A 26,071-nucleotide genomic window follows, 5' to 3' on the forward strand; every position below is an offset into this window, starting at 1 on the left:
TTTCTGGGGGCTTGTACTTTTTTATTTACCGAGACCAAAGCTAGTTTTATATATACTACTCACAAAAACTAGGGGATATTTCAAAATGCATATGAAGCTATAAAATATCGCCTTATTTTTGAGGGCAGTGTATATGGGTAACTTTCCTGATCCTAAGATTCCAGAGTCGGTATCAAAAGAGAGACTTGGCTATTCCTCTGCCATCCCGGTCCAATGCCAGAGGAGCAAATAGCTGAGTGAGACAGAGATTGCTCCCTTTAAACCTCTTGCTCCTAAAACTTAGTAGATGCTCAATAATTCTGATGGACTAGCCCATTATGCTGAACTCAACGGAAGATCATGCAATGGGGATTGGCGAAGATTCAAGATCTCTGAGCTAGCATGCCCATGTTATCTCCTAGGAGGCATGCTTACCCTCTCCCACACTCTCACTCAGGACTGTGTTGTCTCCTTATTCCTTGACATGAAACACTGAATCTTCTTTGGGCATTGAAATGTTACTGGGGATTTTAACTTTGAATTTGCTTTTCCAGTTCTCTGCTCATTTGTCAGGATCTGTGTGGTTTAAAGATCTCTAGGGATGAGGAGAGAACTGATTATCTTGATTTTTCAGGTGAGCTCAGAGAGTGTCTGCCTGGGTTGGCTGGGCTACACAGCAGGTAGAACTAGGGTCGGAACACCGGTTACTTTAGTAGTGTTCTCATTGTCCTGTTGGGTCGGCTCTCCGCATCCCAGAGGAAGCTGCCATCCCACCTCTCCTGCCTCGAGTCCACCCAAGCACCAGAACGCTTCAGTCCTCTAGGAAGACCAGTCTTGAGGCTAAATGCCCGAGCCTTTGGGTGAAAGAAGCAAAAACCCACGCAAAACCGAATCTTTAACAACTTTATGCAGTTTTGAGGGAATTACCTAAAAAATATAGACTTAGACACGGTGGAGGAGGGTGCAGATGAAAGAGATGGTTAGAGGAAATCCCGCAGCGTTGAGTGTTTCTCCGCAGCCCGGACCCACTCCACAGTCCGCCGGGTCTCCAATTCTCCAGCCCCCAGGACCCGGGCTGGCCCAAGGGGAAGGGGAGAGTAGGGGGCTGCAGCCTGGGACGACGCCCGTCGCTCCAGCCACAGTTCAAAGCGCAGGGGGCGCGTCCGCCGAGCAGCCGGGAATGTCCGGCCGCTTAAAGCGCTCGCCGGCTCTTTTGTTCCCCAGACCCGGCCTCGGGGGAGAGGGGGCTGGGGGAGGAGACCGGAGGGGAGGGAAGTGGGGCGGCAGGCGGCGGGAGGAGGGAGGAAGGCGGGGCGGTCGGTGCGAGTGCGGAGCGCGCACCCGGGGAGACTGACAGATCGCCGGGATAGGTGCAAGATGGCGCAAGCGGCGCTCCCCCGGCGCTCCCTGCGCTCCTAGGCAGGCATGTGGCCCCAGCCCCGCGCCGCCCGGGCTCGGCCTCGGCCGGTGCCCCGGCCCCGGCCCAGGCGCCGGCCCCGCGGGACACTGTGAGCCACGAGAGGCCCCGGAGCCGCGCGTCGCCGAGTCGAACAGACCGAGAGCCCCATGGCTGCTCCGCGCGCCGCGTCCCCGCGCCGCCCTCCCGCGCCGCGCCGGCCCTGGCTCCTGCTGCCGCTGCTGCTGCTCCTACTGCTGCGGCTGCCCGCGCCGAGCGATGGTGAGCGAGGGCGCCCGCCACCGTGCGGCTACGGGCCGGGAAGGGCGAGAAGGGAGTAAGCGGGCGCGAGGGGCGGACCTGGGGAGAGCGGTGCGGACCTGCGGGCGGACCCCGGACAAGAGCGACTTGCGGAGAAGGGGAACCGATCCGGACGGGGCGGAGCCCGGGAAGAGGGCACCAAGGTGGAGCTGCTGGGGGCGGCAGGAGGATGCTGAGGACGGAGACCCCGGAGAGAGCCCGGACTTCGTCCGAAGCGGCTCCAGGACTCGGAGCAAGGAGGGCGGCAAAATGGGAGCTAGGCGGGAGGACTGTCCTCGGGGACCGGGGGAACCAACCAGGGGGGACCACAGCGCTGAGTCCCGGCCGAAGGGGCGAGCTTGGGTGTGCGGAGCTCCGCGGCAGGCAGAGTAGCCCGAGGCTGCAGAGGCAGGAGACAGCAGACCGGGGGACGGATGCCGGGACCCAGCGGGCAGCGCCAGGCAGGAAGGACATGTCCTGGATTTGGAGGTAGAACCGAGACGCGGAGTGCGCGGGAAGGACCGAGGAAGAGAGGAGGAACATTCCCGGTGGCCGCGCGTGGGGAGGGGAAGACCCGAGAGACACCCTGCGAGTTGAGGAAGGGAAAGAGAAGACGATCCAGAGCAAGCGAGCGCGGGATTCCCACGTGCCCGCATTCAGAGCCCCTGTCCCCGGACTACAGAGTCCGCCGGGTCTGCTGCCTAGAGCTCCGTCACACCACCCTGTTCTCTCAGCGGTTGTAATGGGTGCAAATCTATATAGTCCTTTCCCTTCCCACCACAAGTTCTCAGCTGACACTCACTGAGCCGTGTTCGCTCTCCTCTCAGCTCCGAGAAGCAGGCTATCGGGTCCGCATCTCGGAGAAACTTTATCCCCTAGTTGCTATACGAGGGTTAGGTTGGGGGCTGAGGCAGCTGAAACACAGGTCACGGGAAAGAAGGTTAAGGGTTTGAAGGGGTTTGATCCTCAAATGTCTTAAAATATTTTATATCCGTGAAGTTGGGGGGACCGCCCATAACCCCAGCCCTCCTCCTCCTTTCTCTTCACCCACTTCCCCATCTCCCCCAGCCGGGAAGGACGCTGGTCTGTTGAGGAGGGGCAGTCCAGGATCGCTAGTTTTATGGAAATGTGAAGAGGGGTCTGTGGCTGCCTTTTCAGCCCAGGTGGGTTCGTAACTACTGGAGTGAAGTTGTAAATTGGTCTGGTGGGTTACTTGTTGGAGAAGTTAGCCACTTAGCATCAGGCCTGGGATTGGAGCGCTTGTCTATCCCTTGAGGCTTTTCCTGATTTTCCCCATCACACTCTTCCTCCCCCTTCCCTTCTTCCCCTTCCTCTTCCAGTTCATCTCTCTTCTGCAAGAGCGGATCTGTTGCTGGGAGTAAAGGTTCTAGGAACCTCCTCTTCTTGAATTTTGGGAAGTCTGAGTTGATGTTTGGTATCCCTCATCTCTCTTTATAACAAAAGCACAACAACCCAAACAAACAAACAAACCCCAGCGCATCCTAGGGGAGAGACAATGGAGTTGAGCCACAGGCTAGACTGTACCTGGTATTGGGCCCACACACCCTGCTCCCTGTCTGCTGGTTTTGCCAACAAATAGAAGCAATGATTTATTCTATTTGTCTAAAACTTTTAACTTTTCACAGTGCCTTTGAGTTTGTTAACCATGTTCAACAACTCTATGACTCAAGCTGTATTGTTGTAGTTTGGGATTTAAACAGATGAGGAGCCTGACCTGTGGTGGCGCAGTGGATAAAGCGTCGACCTGGAAAGCTGAGGTTGCCAGTTCAAAACCCTGGGCTTGTCTGGTGAAGGCACATATGGGAGTTGATATCCTGCTCCTCCCCCTTCCCCTCTCTACTCTCTTTAAAAAAAAGAGAGAGAGAGAATAAAAATAAATAAATAAACAGATGAGGACTGGGAAGCCAGGGCAGGTTGAATACTTTTCCTAAGCTCACACTCTGAAAGTCTGTGAAGCTTTGATGCTCAACCACGGTGACCACAGAAGTTACAGCAGCTGTGTTGGAATCAGTTCTGCTTTGGGATTCCAGATTTGCAACTAGTAATTGTCAGACTCTGGACAAATTGTTTAATATCTCTGGGTTTCCATTTCCTTGTAAAAGAAGAAATAGTATAACTAATACCTAGCTCTCTCAGAGGGTGTGCTGATTAAGTAAATTACTGCAGAGGTGATACTTTGTAATGCATAAAGTTCTACATATTAATAGAGATTCTTATTAACATTACAGAAAGGTGGGGATGGGATAAAGGGATCCAGAGAACTTTGAACTCCTTTGTGTGGGGTTCTTTCTGTTTGCTCATTCCACACTAATTTCTTTTCCTCTCATTTCCCCTGCTAGGTCTCGGCCACTCTGTGGAACTGGCATTTGCTGTGGAGCCAAGTGATGATGTTGCAGTCCTTGGGCAGCCTGTAGTGCTGGGCTGTAGGGTGGAGGGGACCCCTCCAGTGCGAATCACCTGGAGGAAGAATGGGGTGGAGCTGTCCGAGAGTACCCACTCCACAGTGCTGGCCAATGGGTCCTTGATAATCCGTCACTTCCGGCTGGATCAAGGAGGCAGCCCTTCAGATGAGGGTGACTATGAGTGTGTGGCTCAGAACCGCTTTGGGCTGGTGGTCAGCCGGAAGGCTCGCATCCAGGCTGCAAGTAAGTGGGCACCCTTTACCTTTTATCCAGACTGGGGGTTGAAGGAATGGGGAGAAGGGGGAGCAGTTTCATTTTACACAGCCTTCTGGAGGACTAATTTCTCTGCATGGGTCAGTTGAGAGGTACCTAGCAGTAATTTGTGGTGATGGGATTATATCATATACTCATTTAACTGGTTGGAATATGATTTGACAAGAATATCACAACACAGCTGTAGGGGGAGAGGGAGAAAGAGTGAACACTTTCTCCAACTTCCGGTGTCTTAGTTTCCATATGCTGTATATTGTGAGCTTCCTGGCCTGCGGAGTATGAGTCTTGTGTTTCAAGACAAACAGGTGTCATACTTTTGCATGATTTAAGAGAGTTTTGAAGGGAAATTTTGGCTACATGGAATTTTTAATTATGTGCTGACTTTCAAACCTTTTGGGTAGGCTAAAACCTCCCTATACAAGTAATGACATTCTGAAGCTTGTCAACAATTTGCTTTACAAAAAATGCAGTAGAATGATTTTAGAGTTATCACAATAATGGTATTAACATGACTCCCACTCGCCTTCATGCTGATATGCGTTTTTTTTTTCTTTTCTTTTTTAGTTTTATTGAGGTATAATTGACAATAAAGTTCTAAGATATTTAAAGTATACATTGTGGTGAGTTGATATCTGATATGCTTTTTCGAACGGGAGAGAAAAAGCCAGGCAAGGTGTTTCAGCTCTAGAATTATGCTTTGCTGGAGTTGGTGGTGTGGTGATGAAAGGATGGCTGTGTTTTATGACCCCGTGTTGCCAAATTCTGTTGTTGAGTATAATCTGTGAACACTCATGGGAGTGTGTTGCATAAACCAAAATGACCTATATATCTTGGGGAGGTGGTAGGCTATTGGGGAGGCATGGTTGAGAACCACTGCTCTTGAGAAACGACAGAAGTTTTGGCAGGTGTGTATGTTCTCCATCCCATATATCTGTACTTCTCAGGGAGAGGGCTCCCTTAAAGAGGCTGTCTTCACTTTAGTTGACGGTGATTCTAGCTGTTAATTTATTAAGCACTTGCTGCATGAGTGGCACCCAAAGTGCTTTACATGAATTCTCTCATTTAGTCATCGCAACAACCCAGGAAGATAGACAGTTATCATCCTCTGTTTCCAGATGAGAAAACTGACATGTTCTGGTAAGCAGAGGAGCCAGGACCACAGTCCAGGCAGTCTGCACCCCACACCCTCCCACTGAACTCCTATGGCACGCTGCCGCTTTCCTGTCGGATCACTGACAAGTTTCTTCCTGGCTCTGAGGGCATTTGCACAGTTGCTCTGAACGGCTGGTGAGTGATGAATCGTTCTGAGGCAGGAGCCCTCTCATTGAGTTTAAGATGCCCCTTTGTTCTAAGAAAGGCGGACCCAGGCCCCCATATGGAGCTCTCTGGGAGGCAACTCTGGACCTTGAGACCGAATCACTTCTGGCTCAGCAAGCCCTCATCCCCTGGCCCTCCTGGCAGTGTAGGGGACGGCTGGTGCAGCCTCTGAGCAGATGGCTGGGTGTGAGGAAGAGAAGCATGGACAGAGGGTAGGGACCTGAGGAAGCTTGCAGATGGGAGAAATGAGACTTGTCAGGGAGATGACACCACACTCCCTAGCCTGTGTCAATGCCAAGGGATAGATGGCCTCTGCATCAATAGCCTAGAATTCTGGGAGATAAATCCCTAGGTGTTTCTAGATAGTTAATTGTAAATGTGCTTCTCTATAAATAGTAATACTTTCAAGATGTTTGGTTTTCTTAAACTCCTAACGGTATAAAAAATTGCACTGTGGGCTCTGGCTGAGTGAAGAGGCGGTATGTGAGGCCAGCATGGTTAAGACTTTGGGGTCTTGGGGACAGCTGGGGGTGCTGTCCCCAAACACTGGCAGTCTGAAATGGCCTCTTTCTCCCGACAGGGCTGGTGGCGCCATGGGGAACGCTTGGATAGCAAGCAACTGAGTGGCTGGATCCCCTTTTCTCACTTCGCAGGCTGATATTCCTAGAAACCCCCAAAGCTGCTTAGCTACCTAGGTTTCCTCCTTCAGTAATGACTCCCTGCCAGCGAGCCTGCAGGCACTACAGATGTTGTGTGACATGGGAGGGTGCTTTGCTGAAAAGGTGTGAAGAGCCCCCTGAAGCCCCCTGCTTCTCCTGCCTACTCCCCAGAGGGTCATGGAGAGGGGCGCTCTAAGCACCCTCACAGACATGCAGTTGCCCCGGAGGGTTAACCCGGTGAAGCAGATGGGGTCCAGGTCTGCGTATGGGGGCAGGTGTGCACGGGCATCCCAGGCGGACCGCTGGGAATACTTCTCTTCCATCCCAGTGGGCTCAGATGCTGCCTTTGAAAGATGGCCCGGCCTGGGTGGACTGAACCGTGGGCTGATTCCCTGGGGGCTTCGGCCTCAAGTATCCCCTTTGAAGGTGGAGTGGGTCAGGGTCCTGTGAGTTCTCAGGCTTCTAGCATGTAAGGTTTCTTTGCCTTGCTGTTCCATGTGCTTATCGTTTGGGGACTGAAAATAGAGATACTTGTTAAGGAGGAGATCCTGGACAAGTTCACCTCTCTGTAGTCCAGTTTCCTCACCTATGAAATGTATGTCCTACTTTGAGAGGTGGTTTTGGGGACTAGCACACCGCACACTTGGCCCGGTGCATAGGAGATGCTCAACAGTGGGCTCTCATTTAAAGGCGGCTTCAGTGACAGGGCTAACAAAGCAAACTGCCCAAGTCTGCTCCCAGCCATCAGCTGTCTCCCTCACCGGGACTCAGGTAGGGAGCACTCCAGGGAAATCTTACCAGGGACTGGAATTATTGGAGCCTTACTGTAACTTGTTCTGTTTTAACCCCGTCCTGAGAGGGCCTGGGGATTCTGCCAAAGCTTTCAGGTATTGGCCGAAGCTCTAGGGAGGGCATGCGGGTCCACCTGACCAGGGGACCATGTGCATTGTGGTCTATGTGCCTGAATGACTCCAAAGAGGGGTGAGCTAGCTACAGGAGGGGTGAGAGTTGGGGGGCCCACTGCCAGCTCCCCTCAGGCAGAGGCCCTCGGTTCCTGCCCTTCACTTCCTAGCCTCAGTTCTGGAGTGAAGAGCTTTGTGGTCTAGAGCAGGATTTCTCAAACTTTATTGTGCCTGTGAATTACCTGGGTGGGGATTATGATGAAATTCAGATTTTGAATGTAGGTCAATTTAGGGGGGTTCTGCATGTCTAACAGGAGCCCAGGTGCTGCTGATGCTGCTGGCCCACAGGTGCTGGAGGAGAGCCCATTCCCCTGTCACAGTCACCGGTGTGAGGTCTATAGACAGCATTGTGAAATCTGCAGTACCTGGGCTTCAGGGCCAGACCTAGGTGGGTTTGAACCCCATCTCTGCCACTCCTTGACCATGTGTCCTTAACACAAGTTACTTAACCTTCTTGACCTCGTGCCCTCATCTGGAAAAAAAAGGGCATAATCCCATCAGTCTACCAGAGCTTTTGAGGATTAAACAAGGTGATGGACCTAAAGCACCTGGCACAGGGTTGGCATCTACGACATGCTCATTAGGCATTATTGTTAGTGCTAGGTATTGCCCACTAGTTTAGGATGAGGTCCAGCCTATTTCAATGCTGGCTGGGTTCTCAAAGAGCCAGGATGGCCACCCTCCCAGCCTGGGGCCATCCTGACTGAGCAGACCTAACAGTGGTTATGAGGGTGGGCTATGGAGGCCACAGGACCCCAGCTAGATGGACTTGGTCAAGTCACTTAACCTCCCTGAGTCTCCGTTTTCTCAACTTTAGAATGTGGAAATAATACTTACCAAGGAGAAATCTTGGGAGAATCACCTAGGATAATATGTGTAAAGAATTTAGCATGTACAGAGGGCATATAGAAAGTGTTCCTTAAAAATCAACTGTTGCCTGACCTGTGGTGGTGCAGTGGATAAAGCATCGACCTGGAAATGCTGAGGTCGCCAGTTTGAAACCCTAGGCTTGCCTGGTCGAGGCACATATGGGAGTTGATGCTTCCTGCTCCTCCCCTCTTCTCTCTCTCTCTTTTCTTCTCTCTCTCTCTCCCCATAAAAATGAATAAATAAAATCTAAAAAAAAAATTTTTTTTTAAAGAATTGATGCTTCTCATCTCTCCCCCTTCCTGCCTGTCTGTCCCTCTCTCTGTCACATATGTATGCACGCACGTGCGCATGCACACACACACACACACACACACACACACACATCAACTGTTATTCTGGGGAGGTATTAGAGATGAGAAATCTGAAGTTCTAAGCTCTGTTAGTTGTGGTGGTTCCAGGGAGGCCTCTGGTGAGCCCAGACCTCCAGCAAGATGTGGTGGGGTGGGGTGAGAGGGGAGAAAGGCCATTTCTAGTCCCCTGCTGTCTTCACCTCAGTAAGTCACTATTTCTCAGGCCCTCAGTTACCCACTTTTAAAGTCCAAGTCAGCCTGACCTGTGGTGGCGCAGTGGATAAACCTTCGGCCTGGAATGCTGAGGTCACCGTTTCAAATCCCTGGGCTTGCCTGGTCAAGGCACATATGGAAGTTGATGCTTCCTGCTCCTCCACCTGTTCTATCTCTTTCCTCTCTCTCTCTCTCTCTCTCTCTCTCTCTCTCACTCTCTCTCTTTTTAAAAATGAATAAATAAAATCTAAAAAAAATAAAAAAATAAAGTCCAAATCATCCTCATCCTGTCTGAGGAGGGCTGTTTAGCCAATTGCTCAAAAATCCTCTTTCAGCAGAAATATTTGTGGGTGTAGGGATCTGTGGGCAGAATCTGGGCTTAGGTCTGTGGAGCCAGGTCTGGGAGGGGGTTGGGAAAATTAGGGGCCGGAGCTGCTGGGGAATATAGCTTGTGTGGCAGGCTTATTGGCTTTAGGGGGTCCAGAGGACCTCTGTCCAGGGCAGTGGAGGGAAGTGGCTCCTGGAGCAGGGGCTGGTAACCCTGGAAGCCTTTGTCACCTGGAGGTCGTATGCTCTGACCTGGTCTGTGGGATCCAGGCTTTTCTCTCCTCCTTGAAGAGCAGCTCAGCTGAGGTAGCCCTGAACAAGTCTCCCCCTCTGGCCGCAAACACACACATCTGTCTACCTACTAGGACAGTGATCAGGTGCTGCAGCTGAAGCGTCACTGGTGTGATGGTGAGTGGCCGTGCCTAGGCCTGCTGTCATGCCGGCAGCTTACCCGTATGCATGCAGAGGTAGGTGCCAGTGGGTGAGGTTCAGGCTCTTTTACCTGCCATTCAGCACTCCACAGACGACGCCTTCTGACACTGCTGAGAAACTGTAAGATGTGATGGACATGCCCTTGCCCAGACACCAGGTGTCCTATGTGGCTCTGGGTAAGTGGTTGGACTGAGGCTCATCCCTACCCTGAGGTGTTAAGGCTTCCTTGTCACGCAGCCAGTCCTTGAAACACACCTGCCTTCTTTGGGCCTTTTCCCAGTCTATTCTTGCCCCTGCTCCTCCTTACCTAGTCCTAAAGATCACTTAGCTTACAGTCATTTCTTCTGCCCCCTGCTAAGGCAGGCAGCATTTGTGGTCTGGCATTCAGGCTCAACCTTCCTCTCAATGATGGCTCTCTGCATTATTAAGTAACTGCTCTGTGGCTGGATAGCCCATCTGTCTCAACCAGATTTTAAGCTCCTACAATGCTTCTCTCTCTTTTGTATTTTCTCACTTCTCTTTCTTTTGTATTTCTCACATCCCCTGCCTGTAGAGCCCGGTCAAAACTAAATGAACATGTAGCCTCCGGGTGCAAAGCTCTGTCTCTTGTTTCTCTCTCTGCTTCCCTTTTGCTTTCTCTCTCTCTCTTCCTTTCTGTCTCTCTCTGCCTCATAATTGATAGCATAGCTCAAAGGAACAGAAGCTTGTGAACAGGGAGGATCGGCAGGGGAATAGAACACACTCGGGGCGCGCACAGTCACCGAGTGGCCGCTGCTGCATGTTTATCTCTGGGAGAACTGAGACTCTTCCTCACCAGATGGGGTGTGAATCAGAGGCCAAATTGCTGGTATTTCTCATGTCTGGTTCTTGGGGTCTCCTGCCTTGGACTTTATTCCTTGCTTGGATGAGGCATGCATCCCAAAGCCCATTGGCCCTGACTGTTGGGGGAGGGCCCCCTCACTTCCACCCAACAGGATTTGAGTGTGGAAGTCGAATGCTTCTGGTTCCCACACCTTGGCTCCACTGTCGCAGGCAGCCAGCTGGCCCCTTGAACACAATGTGCAAATCTTCTCTGTTCCTGTTCCCGGCATTGTCCCTGGCCAGGCGCCTTGGCTGGGAATGTGGGCCGGTGAATAGGGAGGCATTTGCAGCCTGCAAATGAAACAGCCCCCCAGCCCCCCTTAACTCCCTCTTCCCTCCCACCCCCAGGGAGAAAGGACTTTTTCACTCCTGGCCTTCTTGTATTGCCTTTCTCTCTCTTCTGTAGAGTCCTTGCAAGCGTGTGTGTGTGTGTGTGTGTGTGTGTGTGTGTGTGTGTAAGAGAGACTTTTCACAGCAGCTCGAAGGCTGTTCTAAACAGCCTTCAATAAAAGTAGGGTGGAACAGAAGGGCACCCAGGATGGAAAACCAAACAGCTCGCTGCTTTGTTTAAACTGGACTGAGAGATTACAAAAATGTCTGCCTTGTGTGATTCACCTCTGGCTCCCTAAGATTCTCTGACCATAGCCTTGATGCAACAGGGGAAGTAGAGACCAGGTATGTGTTTGTGTGTATGTCACATGCATGTGAGCCTGTGTGGGCACCTGAGCATATGGGTGCATGCCTGAGCACGTGGATGTGCACAGGGCCCAGGACTGAGATCCAGCTCTCCTTGAAGGGTCTTGTGAGGGTCCCTCTACCTTGAGCTTTGTGGCCAGCTAGAGTGGACAGAACTGGTGCCAGGCAAGAGGCAGTGGTAGATCATTTTATTAGGTCTAGCAGGGGACTGATACTTACCCAGCTGAAGTGAGAGAGGAGAAGGGAAGCCAGACCTAGGCCATTGGTGGAAGGTAGAGAGTGGGGGCTTACGTGATGGGCACATGGGCGTGGCCACCATACCTCCAGGAGTCTAGGCTTAGTCATGAGTAAGTCATAGTTTCCTTACTCATCAGGCGGGGCCGACAATCTGGCTGCAGTCTGAGCCTGCCCCGTGCTGCCCCATCCTCCCCGAAGCCGCTCTTCGATTTCTGAGCTTGCCTCTCCCTATCCCCGACTTTGTTCACCCTGTTCCAAGTAATGCTAACCCTTTGTGACTGCCCTCAGATGTCAGGGAAGGGCATAAGAGAGACATCTCTACAGACTGGAGCAGTCCCAGTGGCTTCCTGAGGGAGTGCCTGGTCGGGTGACACTGGGACCCAGTGAAGGTGAAACAAAGGCACGAGGAGGGCAAGCAGGAGGGGCTCCTGGCCAGACCACAGGCAGATGGAGGCGGCCATGCAGGCCAGCCTCCTGATTCAGGCTGGCAGAGAGAAATTCAATGCAAAGGGTTCACATCCCAGCTTCTCCCTCCCACTCACCCTTCTCCATCTCCTCCCTGGGTCTTGGTCTCGCTGCTTTTCGACACTCCCTATACACTGCCCCTTACTTCTGCCTTCCTGTGAGACCACGTTTGGTTTAGGGTCTTGGTCTTTATTATCCCTCATCCCTAGTTTCTCTTGCCTTGTCCTTTCCACCTACTGTCTTCCTCTCTCCTGCTCCTCTCTTTCTACCACCCTGTCCTTCCTCTTCCTCTTTCTCCATTTGTGGTGATTTCTGTGACCACCATCCTTTGCTGTGCTTGGAGGGAGATCCTTCTGTTTCAGGAGCAAAGTAGGTGAGCAAAGAGATAGGAAGAAGAGAGACTGAGAAGGTAAGGTTCAAAAAGGGGCCACAAAGGATAGGGTCTTTGGCCTCCCCAGCAAGTCAAAGCCTTTCCAGGGACAGACCTTCACTGGGAGGAACCTGAGAACGCTGGCCCCTGTGGCTGAACCAGGACACTGACCACAGTGGGTGGTGGGGGCAGTGCTCTGGAATGCTGGTGTTGGGTTGCAGTGCAGATGTGAGCAGTGATAATGGGCAGGAACTGGACTTTCTGGTCTGGCTGCTGCCCCCAAGGCCATTGGAATGTGAGGGGGGACAAGCAAGAGGCCCCAGGGACTTGGGGTGGGCAGATGGAGAGCAGACCACCTAAATGGAGAGGAGGGGGCAGACCACCGGGAGAGAGAACCAAATCCTGGCCCTGTCACTGAGTTGCAGGCTTCAGCAAAAACATCCTAAAATCCCCAGTCCATGTTGGACCTTGGAGGTCTTCCCAGCCTCCAGGTCAGAGCCCAGGCATCCAGAGCTGTGGGAGAAACTTTAGAGCTCTTCTGGTCATTTTACAGTCTCAAAAACTAAGGCCCTGAAGGCCTAACCTGCCCGAGCGTGGCTGGTCCTCCAGCCTGGGCAGGCAAGTGAGCCTCTTGGGTCCCTCACGCCTCTCCCTTCCCCAGTGCCTCACTTCCTTCTGGTTGGGAAAGCGGGGTTCTTTCTCTATCTTTCCAGGGCAGACTGACAGGCACATATCTGTTTTTCTTGAATCCTGCTGTGCTCCAAGCTGTTGTTCTGGATGTGTTAACCAGCCAACCTTAGGTGGGGGGCTCCTGATAGCCATGGCATATTACAGAGGCCTCTGATTTTCCCAAACACATTGGATGCTGAGCTAAGTCGTTTGAGGACTGCTTACTTCTGTGTTGGTGCTGGTAGTGAACTAACTAGTAGTCGTAGAAGCTGCCCTAGTATTATGGAGCTGCATTGCTGTAAGACCTTTATGTATTAATTTACTTAATTCCCACAACAATTCCACTAATAGGTATTACTAGTCCTATTTTACAGATGAGTAAACAGAAGCCCAGAATGGACTTGCCCAAGGGTACACAGTATGTAGGTGCTGGGATTTAAACTCAGGTTTGCCTGACCGAAATTTAATGTCCTGAGTGTCCTTAGAGGGGGCTAGAGTCCCTTGAGGACATAATCAGTATCAGTGCCTCAAAAATAGAGAGGCAGGCAGATACATGGGCAGATGCAGGGTAGGGGTTTGGGGAGGTTGGGAGTAGAGAGCAGCTTAGAACCCTGGCCAAAGTGGGAGCCACTTCTGGGTGGGCCAGGCAGAGATACACTCCCACAACCGCCACCGTCCTGGAAGTTCTTGGAGAGTCTAGAGCAGGGGTCCCCAAACTTTTTACACAGGGGGCCAGTTCACTGTCCCTCAGACCGTTGGAGGGCCGGACTATAAAAAAAACTATGAACAAATCCCTATGCACACTGCACATATCTTATTTTAAAGTAAAAAAAAAAAAAAAAAAAGGGAACAAATACAATATTGAAAATAAAGAATAAGTAAATTTAAATCAACAATCTGACCAGTATTTCAATGGGAACTATGCTCCTCTCACTGACCACCTATGAAAGAGGTGCCTCTTCTGGAAGTGCGGTGGGGGCCGGATAAATGGCCTCGGGGGCCGCATGCGGCCTGGCCGTAGTTTGGGGACCCCTGGTCTAGAGGCCAGCTAAGCTGGGCTGGGATGCTCTACTCTGTGTGGAGAGCCTTGCTCTACCTGTGAGATGGGCCAGGGCTGGTCGGGGCAGAGCTAGCTGGCAGGAAAGAAAATTGGGAGGGTGCTGGGGCTGCTGGAAGTGGAGGTGGGAGTCGCTTCTTCCTGAGGGAAGACAAGTTACCCTCCCCCTGGGGTCCTCTCAGCTCTCTTTCCCTTTCTTGTTTCTCTGCATAATAATGCTGATTGCTCCACATCTGTCATAATTATTCTTTGTTTGAAAATTCAGAACAAATCACAGGAGAGGAACTGGTGTAGTGAAGGATCCTTCTCCCTAGGGGTCCTGTTGGGAGGAGGGGTAGTAGGGGAAAGCCATAATCAGGCTGGAGGAGCCAGGCTACTGGTTGTCCTTGTGCTGTCCCCTTGCCTGGGCAAGGTGGCCTAGGGCCTCCTGGAGTTACAGCCCCCACTTCTCACTCCAGGCCATGGACCCTACCTGCTGTGGTGGCTGGGAGATTCTGCCCCATCACAACCCGAGGGACCCCGGCCCTCTTGGCCACACTGAACAATGGGATGGACAAAGGCTGCACAGTAACCTGAGCAGCACAGCAGAGAGGGGCAGCCCCAAGCATGGCTCAGGGATCCTTATTAGCAAGAGGAGTGGGGCAGTTGTGAGTCTAGGCATTGGGTCTACTTTTAAAATATAAAGAGAACCAGGAAAGGGGCTATTACTTCCAGGGGGCATTAAACTGGACAGTTCTGGGAGCCTGCAGCAGCCCTGGGTACTCAGTGCTTTTGCACTCACTTCTCCACATCTGACTTCTGGTGAAGGTCCTGGTTCCATCCCCCATATGAAGGCCTTTGGTTTAGGGGGCTAATAATTCCTGGGGCATGAGCCCCAGGCTGTGGCCTGGCCTGCCATGGGCACTCCTCCATGTACCCTTCCCAGACTAACCTCTTACACCTGTGTCTGCAAAGACTCTGCACTTTTGTGAGGAGAAATCAAGGACAACCTAGATTTCATCCCCAGACTCTACCTGTAGTGAAACCTAGGTGCTCTTGCCTGGGACCATGGGGGACTACAGACACCCTTAAGGAGCTGGAGTGAAGCAAAATGCACACGGACTTGCAGAGGACTGGGTCAGAGTTCAAGCTTTCTCCCTTGTGTAAAGTGTTAGGCCTCAGTTTGTCTTTGTGGGAAATGGGTGAGTGTACATGTCTTCTAAAGCGAAAAGGATGATTAGGGTCCTGTCACCCATCCACAATTGGAGGCACCATAGTTTATGTTCAGCAGGGCAGAGAAGCTGAGTAGAGGGCCCAGTCTTGGAGAAAGGACCCCAGGGGGTGCCAGGCTTGGAGGGATCACCTCCTCTGTCCCACCATTATTGATTGAAGGTCATGGGAGGAGCTTGGACTTGACTCAGACACCATCATGTTCACTTCTGTGCCCTCCCTGGCTCCCACTTAAGCAAGAAGCTACTTTTAAAATATAAATAATCAACTCATCTTTTTGTGACTATGGACCTATCAGTATGGAGAGAATCGGAGGAAAAGAATCCTAAAGTCCCTACCCACTTCCAAAATTGTGGGACACTTTTTTATTTTGAACACATTTCCTCCTCTCCGTCTCTCTCCAGGCTCGCTCCAGCTCTCTCCTCCATCTCCCTCCAATCCCTCCTATCTCGAGCTCTCCTGGAGCTCAGAGCTGGGCTCCCTCCTTTTATAAATGTCAGAATCAAAGTTTTGCAGAAAAAGCCCTCTTTGTCAATCTCACCCCCTTTCGCTGCCCCAACTTGGTGGCCTCCCTCCTCGCTCCCGCCAGCGCACGTGTCCAGAGTGGCCCGCGGGTCCTTGGGGCTTGCATGGCCGTGGCTCCGGAAGAATTTTGCGGTGCGCTCGCCAGCCCCTGTGTGCTCCCGGAGCGGGGTCTCCTGCGAAGCAGGTCCCCGCACAGGAACTTGCTCTCAGCTCGGGGTGTGTGTGTGTGGGGGGGGATGTGAGCGCGGCGGGGAACAGAGTGGTCCGGGGGAGCTGGGCTCCGAAAACGACCCCTGCCCTTCTCCGCGGAAAGGAGGAGGTACCCCTCACCCAGCACAAAGCAGCTGTTTCTTGCCCTGAGCTCCGCGGGCAGACGCAGCATTCAGTTAACCCCATGCCGTGCAAGTAACCACGCTCTGGTGTGTCTGTGGGTGCAAGGTCTTGTGTGCGTGTGGAAGTGTGTGTGAGTATATGTTGCCTGTGAATGTGTGTGTGTCCTCGCTTCCCGGAGCCCTCTGCTCGGTACTTGGCACCTCTGGGTCACTACTTTCCAGGCCTGCCTTGACAGAGGTGAATTAAGGTCGGTTGAGGCCCCGGGGGCAGAAGAAAATATTGGTCCCCTTAAAAAAGAGAGAGAGACAGGGAAAATAAATATACATGTTAACCATATTTTTAAATAAATAAAAAATATTATGTACTATTGATGTTAAAATTGCATATATGAAACCAAACTTGGTGTCATTAGAAAAAAGTGTCAAGTTTCGGTTTTGCGGGGCCCTTCAGAAGTCGAGGCCCTTAAATCCGCCTCTGTGCCTTGGCCAAGGTGGGAAGAGACTTTTTCACTCCCTAAGCCAGGAACTCACCACCAACAAATGGAAGCCTGGAGCTGGTCTTAGTGGGTGAAATGAAGCAAGAGAGTAGAGGTCTCTGGTTTCTAACCCCCTTTCTCCTAATTGGCTTGGTGTAAACCAGAGATTTCTGACTAGGAGCTAGAGCTAGACAAAAGTTTGTGAGGAGACCTTGCAACAGACTAGCTCAAGGAAGAAGAGGAAGCTAGTCCCAGAGCCTTTATAGAATAGAAGACTTGAACACAGGGATGGGTGCTTGGGGCTCTAACAGTGCTTGGGAGTACTCTCACCCCGGGGCAGATGGGATTGGGGAGGGGGTAAAGCTTTCCAGGTTTTGCTGACCCTCCTCTCCCCTCGCCCCAAGCCTTCCTGCCCATGTTTCTCATATCACTGCTGTGGAAGCTGAGGCCCAGAGAGAGAGAGGGCCCTGCCCAAGTGCAGGTAGACAGAGCCGGGACAGAAAGGTCAGATGCTCTTTCCAACATGCTGATTGGCCAAGTGGGATTTGGGCTCTAACTTCAGAGCCTGGATCTTGGAGAATTGAAACCCAGTATTTGGCTTGTGATAAACAATTCTTGGATCGCCTGACCTGTGGTGGCGCAGTGAATGGAGCATCGACCTGGAAATGCTGAGGTTGCCGGTTCAAAACCCTGGGCTTGCCTGGTCAAGGCACGTGTGGGAGTTGATGCTTCCAGCTCCTTCCCCCTTCTCTCTCCCTCTCTCTCTCTTCTCTCTCCCTCTCTCTCTCCTCTCTAAAAATGAATAAATAAAAAAAAAAAAATTAAAAAAAAAACAAAAAACAATTCTTGGATCTTTTTCTGCTGCCTTCACCCACTTTGGGGTTATTTTTGTTTTGCCTCTTTCATCCTGGCTTATATGGAATGTCACCCTTTTTCTGCAGTAATTTCCTTCACCCTAATTTTTGGAGGTCTCTTAAAATTGTATTCCAAACCTCTAGTACCTTAAAGAAGCCCTGCTAATTAATTTATCCTGCTTGAAGATTGGATTAGAATATTCTTCCTTCTATTATGTCTGATTATCAGTAATGATATTACAAAGAATGAGTCTCAGGATTGAGCCTGTTTGGTTCCTGCCCTCCTGTGTTTCTGACTTTGCTTCTCAAATCGGTCGTTTTCTCATCAAACTATGACAAAATCAAGATAATTACAAGCAAAGCTGCTAACAGTGATATTGATAGGATCAAGGCTTTCCTGAAATAAAGTGATACAGTTTTTATTATATCAATTAAAAAGGATGCATTGCGCTGTTTGCCCAGTTTTGCTTTTGGGGGGTGGGGGAAATCAGAAGACTTGGTCTGTTCTGAGACAGTGAGTATACAGCCTGTCCCTCCCACTGGTGTGCAAACTCCTTTCAAAGGTTTTCAAATCCTTCAGGGAGGGGCTAGCTCCTCTGCATCTGAGTGCTGAGAATCGGGCTTGGCCTGGAATTGGTGCCTGGAGAGGCTGAGAGAATGAGGAGCCATGGAGGTATGCAATGAGAGCATAGGAACTCTTTCTGCTGTGGGTCCCTCACCTTGTGGGGGGCTGTTAAAGTTGAGTCAGATATTACTCCCCAAGGGCCTACTGGTAGTTTTACCTACGCCATTCTCCCAGGATTCCTGAGTCCTATCAGGAGCTGAGAGCTGCCATATCGGCATCTGTGTCCTAAATCTCCTCTTCTGGTCTTATCTTTCTTTTCTTTTCTTTTCTTTTCTTTTCTTTTCTTTTCTTTTCTTTTCTTTTCTTTTCTTTTCTTTTCTCTTCTTTTCTTTCTCTCTTTCTCTCTTTTCTTTCTTCCTCTTTCTCTCTTTCTCTTTTTTCTTTTCTTCCTCTCTCTCTCTCTCTCTCTCTCTCTCTCTCTCTCTCTTTCTTTTTAATTTTTTATTCAGTGAGAGGAGAGGAGGCAGAGACAGACTCCACATACACCCCTACCCAGCAAGCCCAGCTCTGCCCATCTAGGGTGGTGCTTCGTTGCTCAGTAACCAAGCTCTTAGCACCTGAGGCAGAGACTATGGAGCCATCCTCAGTGCCCGGGGCCAGCTTGCTCCAGTTGAGCCATGGCTGCAGGAGGGGAAGAGAGAGACAGAGAGAGAAGCAAGAGGGGGAGGAGTGGAGAAGCAGATGGGCGCTTCTCCTGTGTGCCCTGACCAGGAATCAAACCCAAGATATCCACATGCTGGTCCGACGCTCTACCACTTAGCCAACCAGCCATGGCTTTAAAAGGCACCCCTATCTCTCTATTTTGTTCCCTTGAAACACCTTTCTTTCAAGGTCCACTGCTGGCCACCTGGGAGAGGAGAGGGATTAGACTGAGCTGCAGGTGCCATGACAGTACTGAGTGGGGAGGACTTGGCTTGGTGAGTTCAGACCTCAGACTTGGCACCCTGGGAGAGTTGGCTGCTGATACTCAGTCACCACAGGGTGGGACATCTTCCCAGCCACTGGCCTCATCCCACAAAGAGCTAACAGGCCAAGTTCCATGCTAAGAAGCATCCCTCTGCCCTCCAGCTTCTTGTGCATCCTCTTTGGAAGAACTAGCCCTGTGTGTACATGCCTACCTTCCTGTTAGCTTGAAAAGTCATAGCAGTGCTAATGAAGCATTTTGTGAGTGCAGGTTGCTGTGGAAATGGATAAGGGAGAAAAACACACTCTCATTATTATACTTATTACCTTCCTATCAATACACACCCATGGAGCGTCATTTTAAAAGTTTCTTATGGTCTTGGGTTTGGAGAAAGAAGAGATGTGAAGGGAAATAGGTTTCATTTGAAAGCACTTTTTTCAGTTAAAAGTATTGAGTCTCTAATTTGGGCCTGGAGGCAACTCTTGCTTTTTGAATAGTGGATCATTTTCCAAAGTATAATTTATCTGGGGACGAGACATTCAGGCACTCTTGCTGAAACCCGGGCAAACCATAAAGACACACATATGTTAATAGATCCTAACAATTATGTTTGTAGTTCCTGTTTGAATGGTCATTTTAGTCTTGTAAAATGAAGCTAGTGGTCTGTATAGTATTAAAATGACCCTTGATCTGCTAAATTGCTGTTATTTCCTTGGATAAGTCCTTTTTCCTCTAGAACAGGGGACTTTACTCATCATCCCTTAGAGTTCTTGGGTCTGTCAAGGGGGCTCAGGGGCTGGAGATTTGGCGGGGAAGGGAGGCTATACTGGTGGGGCACCAAGCCTCCCACATCTACCCCATCCACAGCAGCTCTGCTTTATCTTTCTGTTTTGTTTTGGAGTTCTGTAAACCAAGTAACTAAGCAGATCAACTACTAGGCCAACTGGACTTCAGCAGCGGCAGTGGCAGGTGCCATGATGCCAAGCAGGCTTAGGGTTCCAGGGCTCTCGGCCCAAGAAATATGAATCTAAGATGAAGATTTAGGGGAATTACAAAGAAAAATATTTTGAATCACATCAAAAGTTATGGCGAGGGTTGATTCAGGATTGGTTAGAAAAACAATGAGCTATAGTTATATAATTTTATCTCCTTTAAAATCATGTTTTTCATGCATCGCTGTTACAACTAGTGCTTGGTAATGTTAAATATGGTTGATCGGTCAAAGCAGGGAACAATTTTGGCTGCTGGTCACTCAGTCTCAACATTGTTGACTGTTCTTTCATTTTATTCTCTTTATTTTTGGATTTTATTTATTCATTTTAGAGAGGAGGGAGGGAGGGAAGGGGAGAGAGAGAGAGAGAGAGAGAGAGGGAGGAGTGGGGGAGGAGCAGTAAGCATCAACTCCCATATGTGCCTTGACCATACAAGCCTAGGGTTTCAAATCGGCGACCTTAGTGTTCCAGGTTGGCACTTTAACCACTGTGCCACCGTAGGTTGGACTAATTTTATTCTCAAATAAATATATAGATGGCTGGGTAGATGGATTGTCCTGTTTATGTGTTTGGCTATAGGTGGCCCTCAAAGGTTTATAATCTAGCTGTGGTGACATGGATGTTAGAAAAGGTTGTAGTCTCAGAAAGAGCTCTGTAATTTGCATCAAATGTGTAGTCTATTGGGGTGGTGAACACACAATACAGTATACAGATAATATGTTGTAGAATTGTGCACCTGAAACCTGTATATTTTTGTTAACCATTTTGAATTTTATTGAATAAAGTCAATAAAAAGGAAAAAAGGCCCTGGCCCATTAGCTCAGTCGGTCAAGAGCATTGTCCGGAAACAACAAGGTTGCTGGTTCCATCCCCAGTCAGAGCACACATGGGAAGCAACCAAAAAAATGCATGACTGAGTGAAACAACAGATGCCTCCCCACTCTTTCCTTTCTTCTCTCTGTCTCTCTAAAAATCAATAAAAATTAAGCCCTGGCTAGATAGCTCAGTTGCTTGGAGCATCGTCCCAGAATGCAGAGTTTGCTGGGTTCAATTCCCTGGTCAGGGCACATACAGGATCAGCTTGATGTTCCTGTCTCTCCCTCTCTCTATCCTTGCCTCTCTCGGAAGGAAGGAAGGAAGGAAGGAAGGAAGGAAGGAAGGAAGGAAGGAAGGAAGGAAGGAAGGAAGGAAGGAAGGAGGGAGGGAGGGAGGGAGGGAGGGAGGGAGGGAGGGAAGGGAAGGGAAGGGAAGGAAAAAGGAGGAAGGGAGGGAAGGAAAAAGGAGGAAGGGAGGGAAGGAGGGAAGGAGGAAAAAGAAAGAAGAGAAAAAAATGAGTGGTGTAACTAAGGACTACTGGTTCAGCCCAACCACCTGCTGTTGATTTGAGCAACATACTAGACCTTTTTATCATTTGAGGAGCTCAGTAGAACATTGGACCCTATGTATTACATTCTTCCTTTAGGCAGAACTAGTCTAAGGGCCCATCGGAAAGGATTTGAAAGTATGTGCTTCCAGGAAACGTGTACATGGAATTGAGGGGTAATAAAGCAGGTCAGTTCTCAAATCCACAAATCTTCAAGAGCATTGGTCCTGTACCTACCTGCCTCCGAGCTAAGAACTCTGAGAAACAGAAAAATAAGACACTTCTGATCTGGAAGGATGCAATCTCCTTCCCTCCTCCCCAAAGAAAAACCCTTATCTGGTGGTGATGCTGAAGAGAAGGCAGTCTCAGACAGCACAGAGAATCAGCTTGTCCATCTGCATTGTGGTTTCCCTTAGGTCTGATCTCTAAGCTGAGCTACTTCCTATCCTTATAGGTGAAAAAAAAAACAAAAAAAACCGGTGAAATGCCTCAGGCTAGTTTTCTTTCTGATAATGAGTCAGTTTCCACAGACATGTGGTTGGAATTCCAGTCTTACTTATCAGCCCACCACTCTCTTTGGGCCCTTCTTTGGATCAAAACTGGCCTCAGGGCTTTGGGCTTTACATCCAAATTCCAAGACCTGGTTTTGCAGCCGTTCTATACCTTGGATCCCCCTTTCCAGCCATTGCCCTTTTTCTTCTTGAGTACTCCAGTCCCCTTCCTCAGTCCAGGCTCCCCACAATTCCCCATCTTCCTTCCCCCCCTTCTCAGGGTCTTCCTCTCCTGCCTTCTCCATTCAAATCTCGCCATGCCATTCTCTGAACTTCTCCAGCCCTTTCAGTTGGGTGCATATGGTTGGTTGGGCACTGAGGTATATAAATTCCCAACTCCACCAATTGTTTCATGTGTTCAGAACAAAATCTAATTAGTCAGTTGAATACAAGGCCATGCCTGTTTTTCTGAGTCAAGGACAGAACTGGGTGACCACCGTAGGTGCCCCTAAGACTCTGCTGGTGGAGAAAGCTTGGTAAGGAGCCCAGGGGTGGGTGTGAGAGAGGGGCTCCCGAGCAGTTGTGTGTCCGTCTGCCCGTCTTACACGGAAAGAAACAGGAACTGTTTCCTCAGTTTCCCCGAGGCCACAGCCGAGACGGACAGGTCCGGCCCAGCTGGGGAATTTGCACCACTGAGGGGAGGGGATGGCGGGAAATGGTGCCTCGCTCGCCCCAGCGACATCAAACCCTCGTTTGGCGTGTGAGGACAATGGCTGTCTTATTTTCTCCATTCGCCGCGCACAATGCCGGATTCTCTCATTCACCCGCGGCGGTGCGAGCGAGGTAATTAGCCAGCGCCATTCAGCGCGGACACTATTGCTATGCGGGGGGGCGAGGACGCCCGCGTCGGCGGGGATTAGCCGCCGGCCGGGGTGTGCAGCTGCGGCCACTTCAAAGGGGCCCTGCGGGCTGTGGGAACCGGCGCGGCCGCCCCCCGGGAGCCGCGCCGCCGGCTCGGTCCGGGGCCGCTGCGGCTGGGACCCGCCGGTCCTCCTTGGCCCGGCCGCCGCCGCGCTCTCCGCTCTCCCTGGGCTGCTCGGCCCCGAGCTCCCGCGGCCGCTGTCGCCCCCCATCACACTCCCACTTTCATCAGAACCTCAAGTGCTTTTTTCTTTTGAGTCCCGAGAGTCAAAGGGCAAGGAGGGGAAGGAGGGGGAGGAGCCAGGGGGGTGGGAGCTTGACACAAAGCGCTGACCTCGGAGGAGTGGAGCAGATGGTCCCACTTACTCCTGCCGCTGAGCCGAGCCGGCGGCTCTCAGGGCCTGAGGCTGGGGGCCCTGACCCCACCCGCCATCCGAATGCCTGAACTGGGGCCCCGCGGGGGCTGAGCTCCCACATGCTCCTCCACCCTCCCCACTGCCCACTCTACGCTTCCTGGCTTTGGAGTCAGACTTCTTGGACCAGCCGGCCTCTGGCAAGGCTTGAGGGGGCTGGGCCAGGAATCTGCTGGAGCCTCAGGAGGGATGAAGAAACTCAAGAACCTGTCAGACTCGGGGTTCCTAATCCTGGCTAGGCATATGGGACAGCCCCTGATCTTCAGTAGAAATATAGATTCCTGAACCCCACACACCCCAAAGCAGGGGATCTGGCTCTCTGGCAGTGGAGTCCAGAAATGTGCACTGCTTCCCAGTCCCCTAGGACCTAGGTTATTCTGATGCACAGCCAGGTTTGCTGATTGGGGAGCCTAGTTAAAGTCCTTTATTTTTATTGAAGAAGTTGAGACCCAGTTAGAGGAAGTAACTTACCCAAGAGTAGGCAGGGTAGGGTGGGAGAGAAGGTGATGGGGAATGATCCACCCCGCTCCCCACCAAGACCATATGACTTTAAGGAAACTCAGGAAACCGTTTATGAGGACTTATAATTTACCTTATTATTTATTTGTTCTAGGTGCTGGAGGGTAGAAAGGTAAATTAGACGTCTCTGCCCTTACAAGACTCATAGGCTAGCAGGGGCATTGATCTATGAACAGCTGAGACTAATACAGTCTGGTAAGAACTAGGAGAGAAGCACAAGATAACACATTCAAGGCAGGAATTAATTCTGCCTCCTTTGGGGGATGTGGAGGATGAAGGTGCTCATAAAGAAAGAAGCAAAAGAGCTCCAGGCAGAGGGGACAGCAGAAAAAATATAAGCATGAACTTTTATTATATATCTAGAGAAGGTAAACTTGTCTCACATGGTCAGAGTACAGAACACATGAAGACAGAATTAACTGGCATTTGGGTCTGGAAAGATGAAACAAAACCTAATAATGAAGACCTTGAATGGCATCCCAACAAGAGTACCTTGATTCGAGACCATGGAGAGCCACCAAAGGCGTTTAGTGATCATATTGGATAGGAAGATAATTACGGTTTCAGAGTAGAGGAAGAAGGATGGAAAGAGGGCTAGAAGTAGGAAGGCTGAAAGGGAGAAGCTGTTACATAAACATTAAAGAATGATAAGAGCCTAAGCCCAGGCAATGGGATGGAAAAGGGAGGGTTGACTGGGATTTGGTGACCAATTGGCTGTTGTGGCAGAGAGGGAGAGGATGGGGCACTGACCCCTTGATACTCCCATGGAATGTTGGGGTAGAGGGCCTGCATGCCTTAATCTGTTGTGGTTTGGTGTTGAACCACCTGAGATTCTGTGGAGCCGTGAAGCATACGTACAGCATCAGATCAAAGTTCAAGAATAGAAGAGGATCCTTTCATGGATGGAGAGGGACCATGTTACCCAGTGTTATCTTAGAATCTTAATGTTGGTGTGGACCTTAGAGATTATTTTGCCTATTCTGCCCCACTCCCATTTTACAGATGAGAAAAACTAAGATTGGAATTGAAAGTTCACATAGGAGTCTGTGACAGCCGGGCATGATCCCAGGTCCCCTCTCCTCTACCTAACTCCTACTCTATTAGCCCCTACAAATCCTAATATATGGCTCTGGAAATTTGGGGGAAGTATCTGTTTTTGTTGAGTAGACCTCATGGTCATGTGAAAGCAATTTACTTAATAGCTCCAGCCTGGGCCCCCTAACCAGACGCCCTTCCGGGAGGTGAGGGAGATCCGGTGTCCTGACCAGAACAACAGAAGTTAAGGATGTTGTGGGCCCCGGCAGGTTTACATAAGGAAGATTGGTGACCCTGACATAGGAGGAGACACGCAGTCTGTGGAGAGCAGCTCTGCAGGGCCTGGACATTTTCAAGTCTAAGGCAGAGAATGATTCCCAAGTCAACTCCCAGCCTCTGACCCTATACCCTTGGCTGGTGCTTGGAAGCAGATGTGCCTCAAAGGCTGCAGCTGGATGAGACTTTATAACTTGTCCAACTCAACTTCCCCATTTCACAGAGAAGGAAACAGAGGGGCTTTGGCTTTAGCAATATCACACATCCAGATTTGCAATAACATGAATGACGTTGAGCATATTATGCTAAATGAAATAAGTCAGAGAAAGGCAAATTCTGTTCACTTGTATGTGTAATCTAAAAAACAAAAACAAGCTTATAGAGTCCTGGGGATGTAATGTACAGCATGGCAACTATAGTTAATAATACTGTAATACATTTTTGAAAGTTGCTAAGAGAATAGTTCTCAAAAGTTCTCATTACTAATTCAGTAACTATGTATATGGTAATGGATGTTTAGACATTATGGTGATTATTTCACGATATATACCTAAAACTAACATAGTATATATCAATTATACCTCAATTTAAAAAATAAAAATAAACATTCAAAAATCACACATCCAGTTATCAAAAGGATTAAATAAGTCTCACTGTTAGTTTTCCCTTTAGCACTTCCACTGCCTGCTCCCCCCCCCATCTCACTCCAAGGAAGCCACCAGCATTTCACAGTGCTTAGAAAAACGAACTGCTCCTTTCTCTCTCTCTCTCTCTCTCTCTCTCTCTCTCTCTCTCTCTCTCTCTCAATAGAAACAGAGAGAGAGACGGAGAGGGACAAGACAGGAAGGGAGGGAGATGAGAAGCATCAGTTCTTCATTGTGGCACCTTAGTTATTCATTGATTGCTTTCTCATATGTGCCTTGACTGGGGGGGGGGCTACAGCAGAGAGATTGACCCTTTGTTCAAGCCAGTAACCACTCGCTCAAGCTGGATGAGCCTGTGCTCAAGCCAGCAATCTTGGTTCTTCCAACCTGGGTCCTCTGCATCCCAGTCCAATGCTCCATACACTGCGCCACCGCCTGGCCAGGCTGCTCCTCTCTTTTATAAGGTCCCAACAGGCCACAGGCAGCCCTGCAGCTTGGACTTCCTGTATTGCCAAGTTGGAAGTCCTCAGGGAAGAGCTACCCTGAGATAATCATCTTGGTTGTTTATTCGCCTGTGTTAATAGAACTTAAGAAACATGTGTGGCTCAGTGGCCTTTAGAGAGATGATAACACCAC

At 50.3% G+C, this 26,071-nt stretch overlaps 1 protein-coding gene across 1 annotated transcript in view; it reads left to right on the forward strand.

Annotated features, from left to right (window-relative positions):
• Positions 1-1,005: 1,005 nt before the first annotated feature.
• IGDCC3 (immunoglobulin superfamily DCC subclass member 3) overlaps positions 1,006-26,071 on the forward strand; it is a 45,136-nt gene continuing 20,070 nt past the window's right edge. The window contains exons 1-2 of the mRNA XM_066276902.1: positions 1,006-1,657; positions 4,036-4,341. Coding sequence (XP_066132999.1) covers positions 1,546-1,657; positions 4,036-4,341 — 418 coding nt within the window. The 5' untranslated portion in view covers positions 1,006-1,545. The remainder of the gene's footprint in view (positions 1,658-4,035; positions 4,342-26,071) is intronic.

Source organism: Saccopteryx bilineata, chromosome 4 (assembly GCF_036850765.1).
Source record: "Saccopteryx bilineata isolate mSacBil1 chromosome 4, mSacBil1_pri_phased_curated, whole genome shotgun sequence".
Lineage (NCBI taxonomy): Eukaryota > Metazoa > Chordata > Mammalia > Chiroptera > Emballonuridae > Saccopteryx > Saccopteryx bilineata.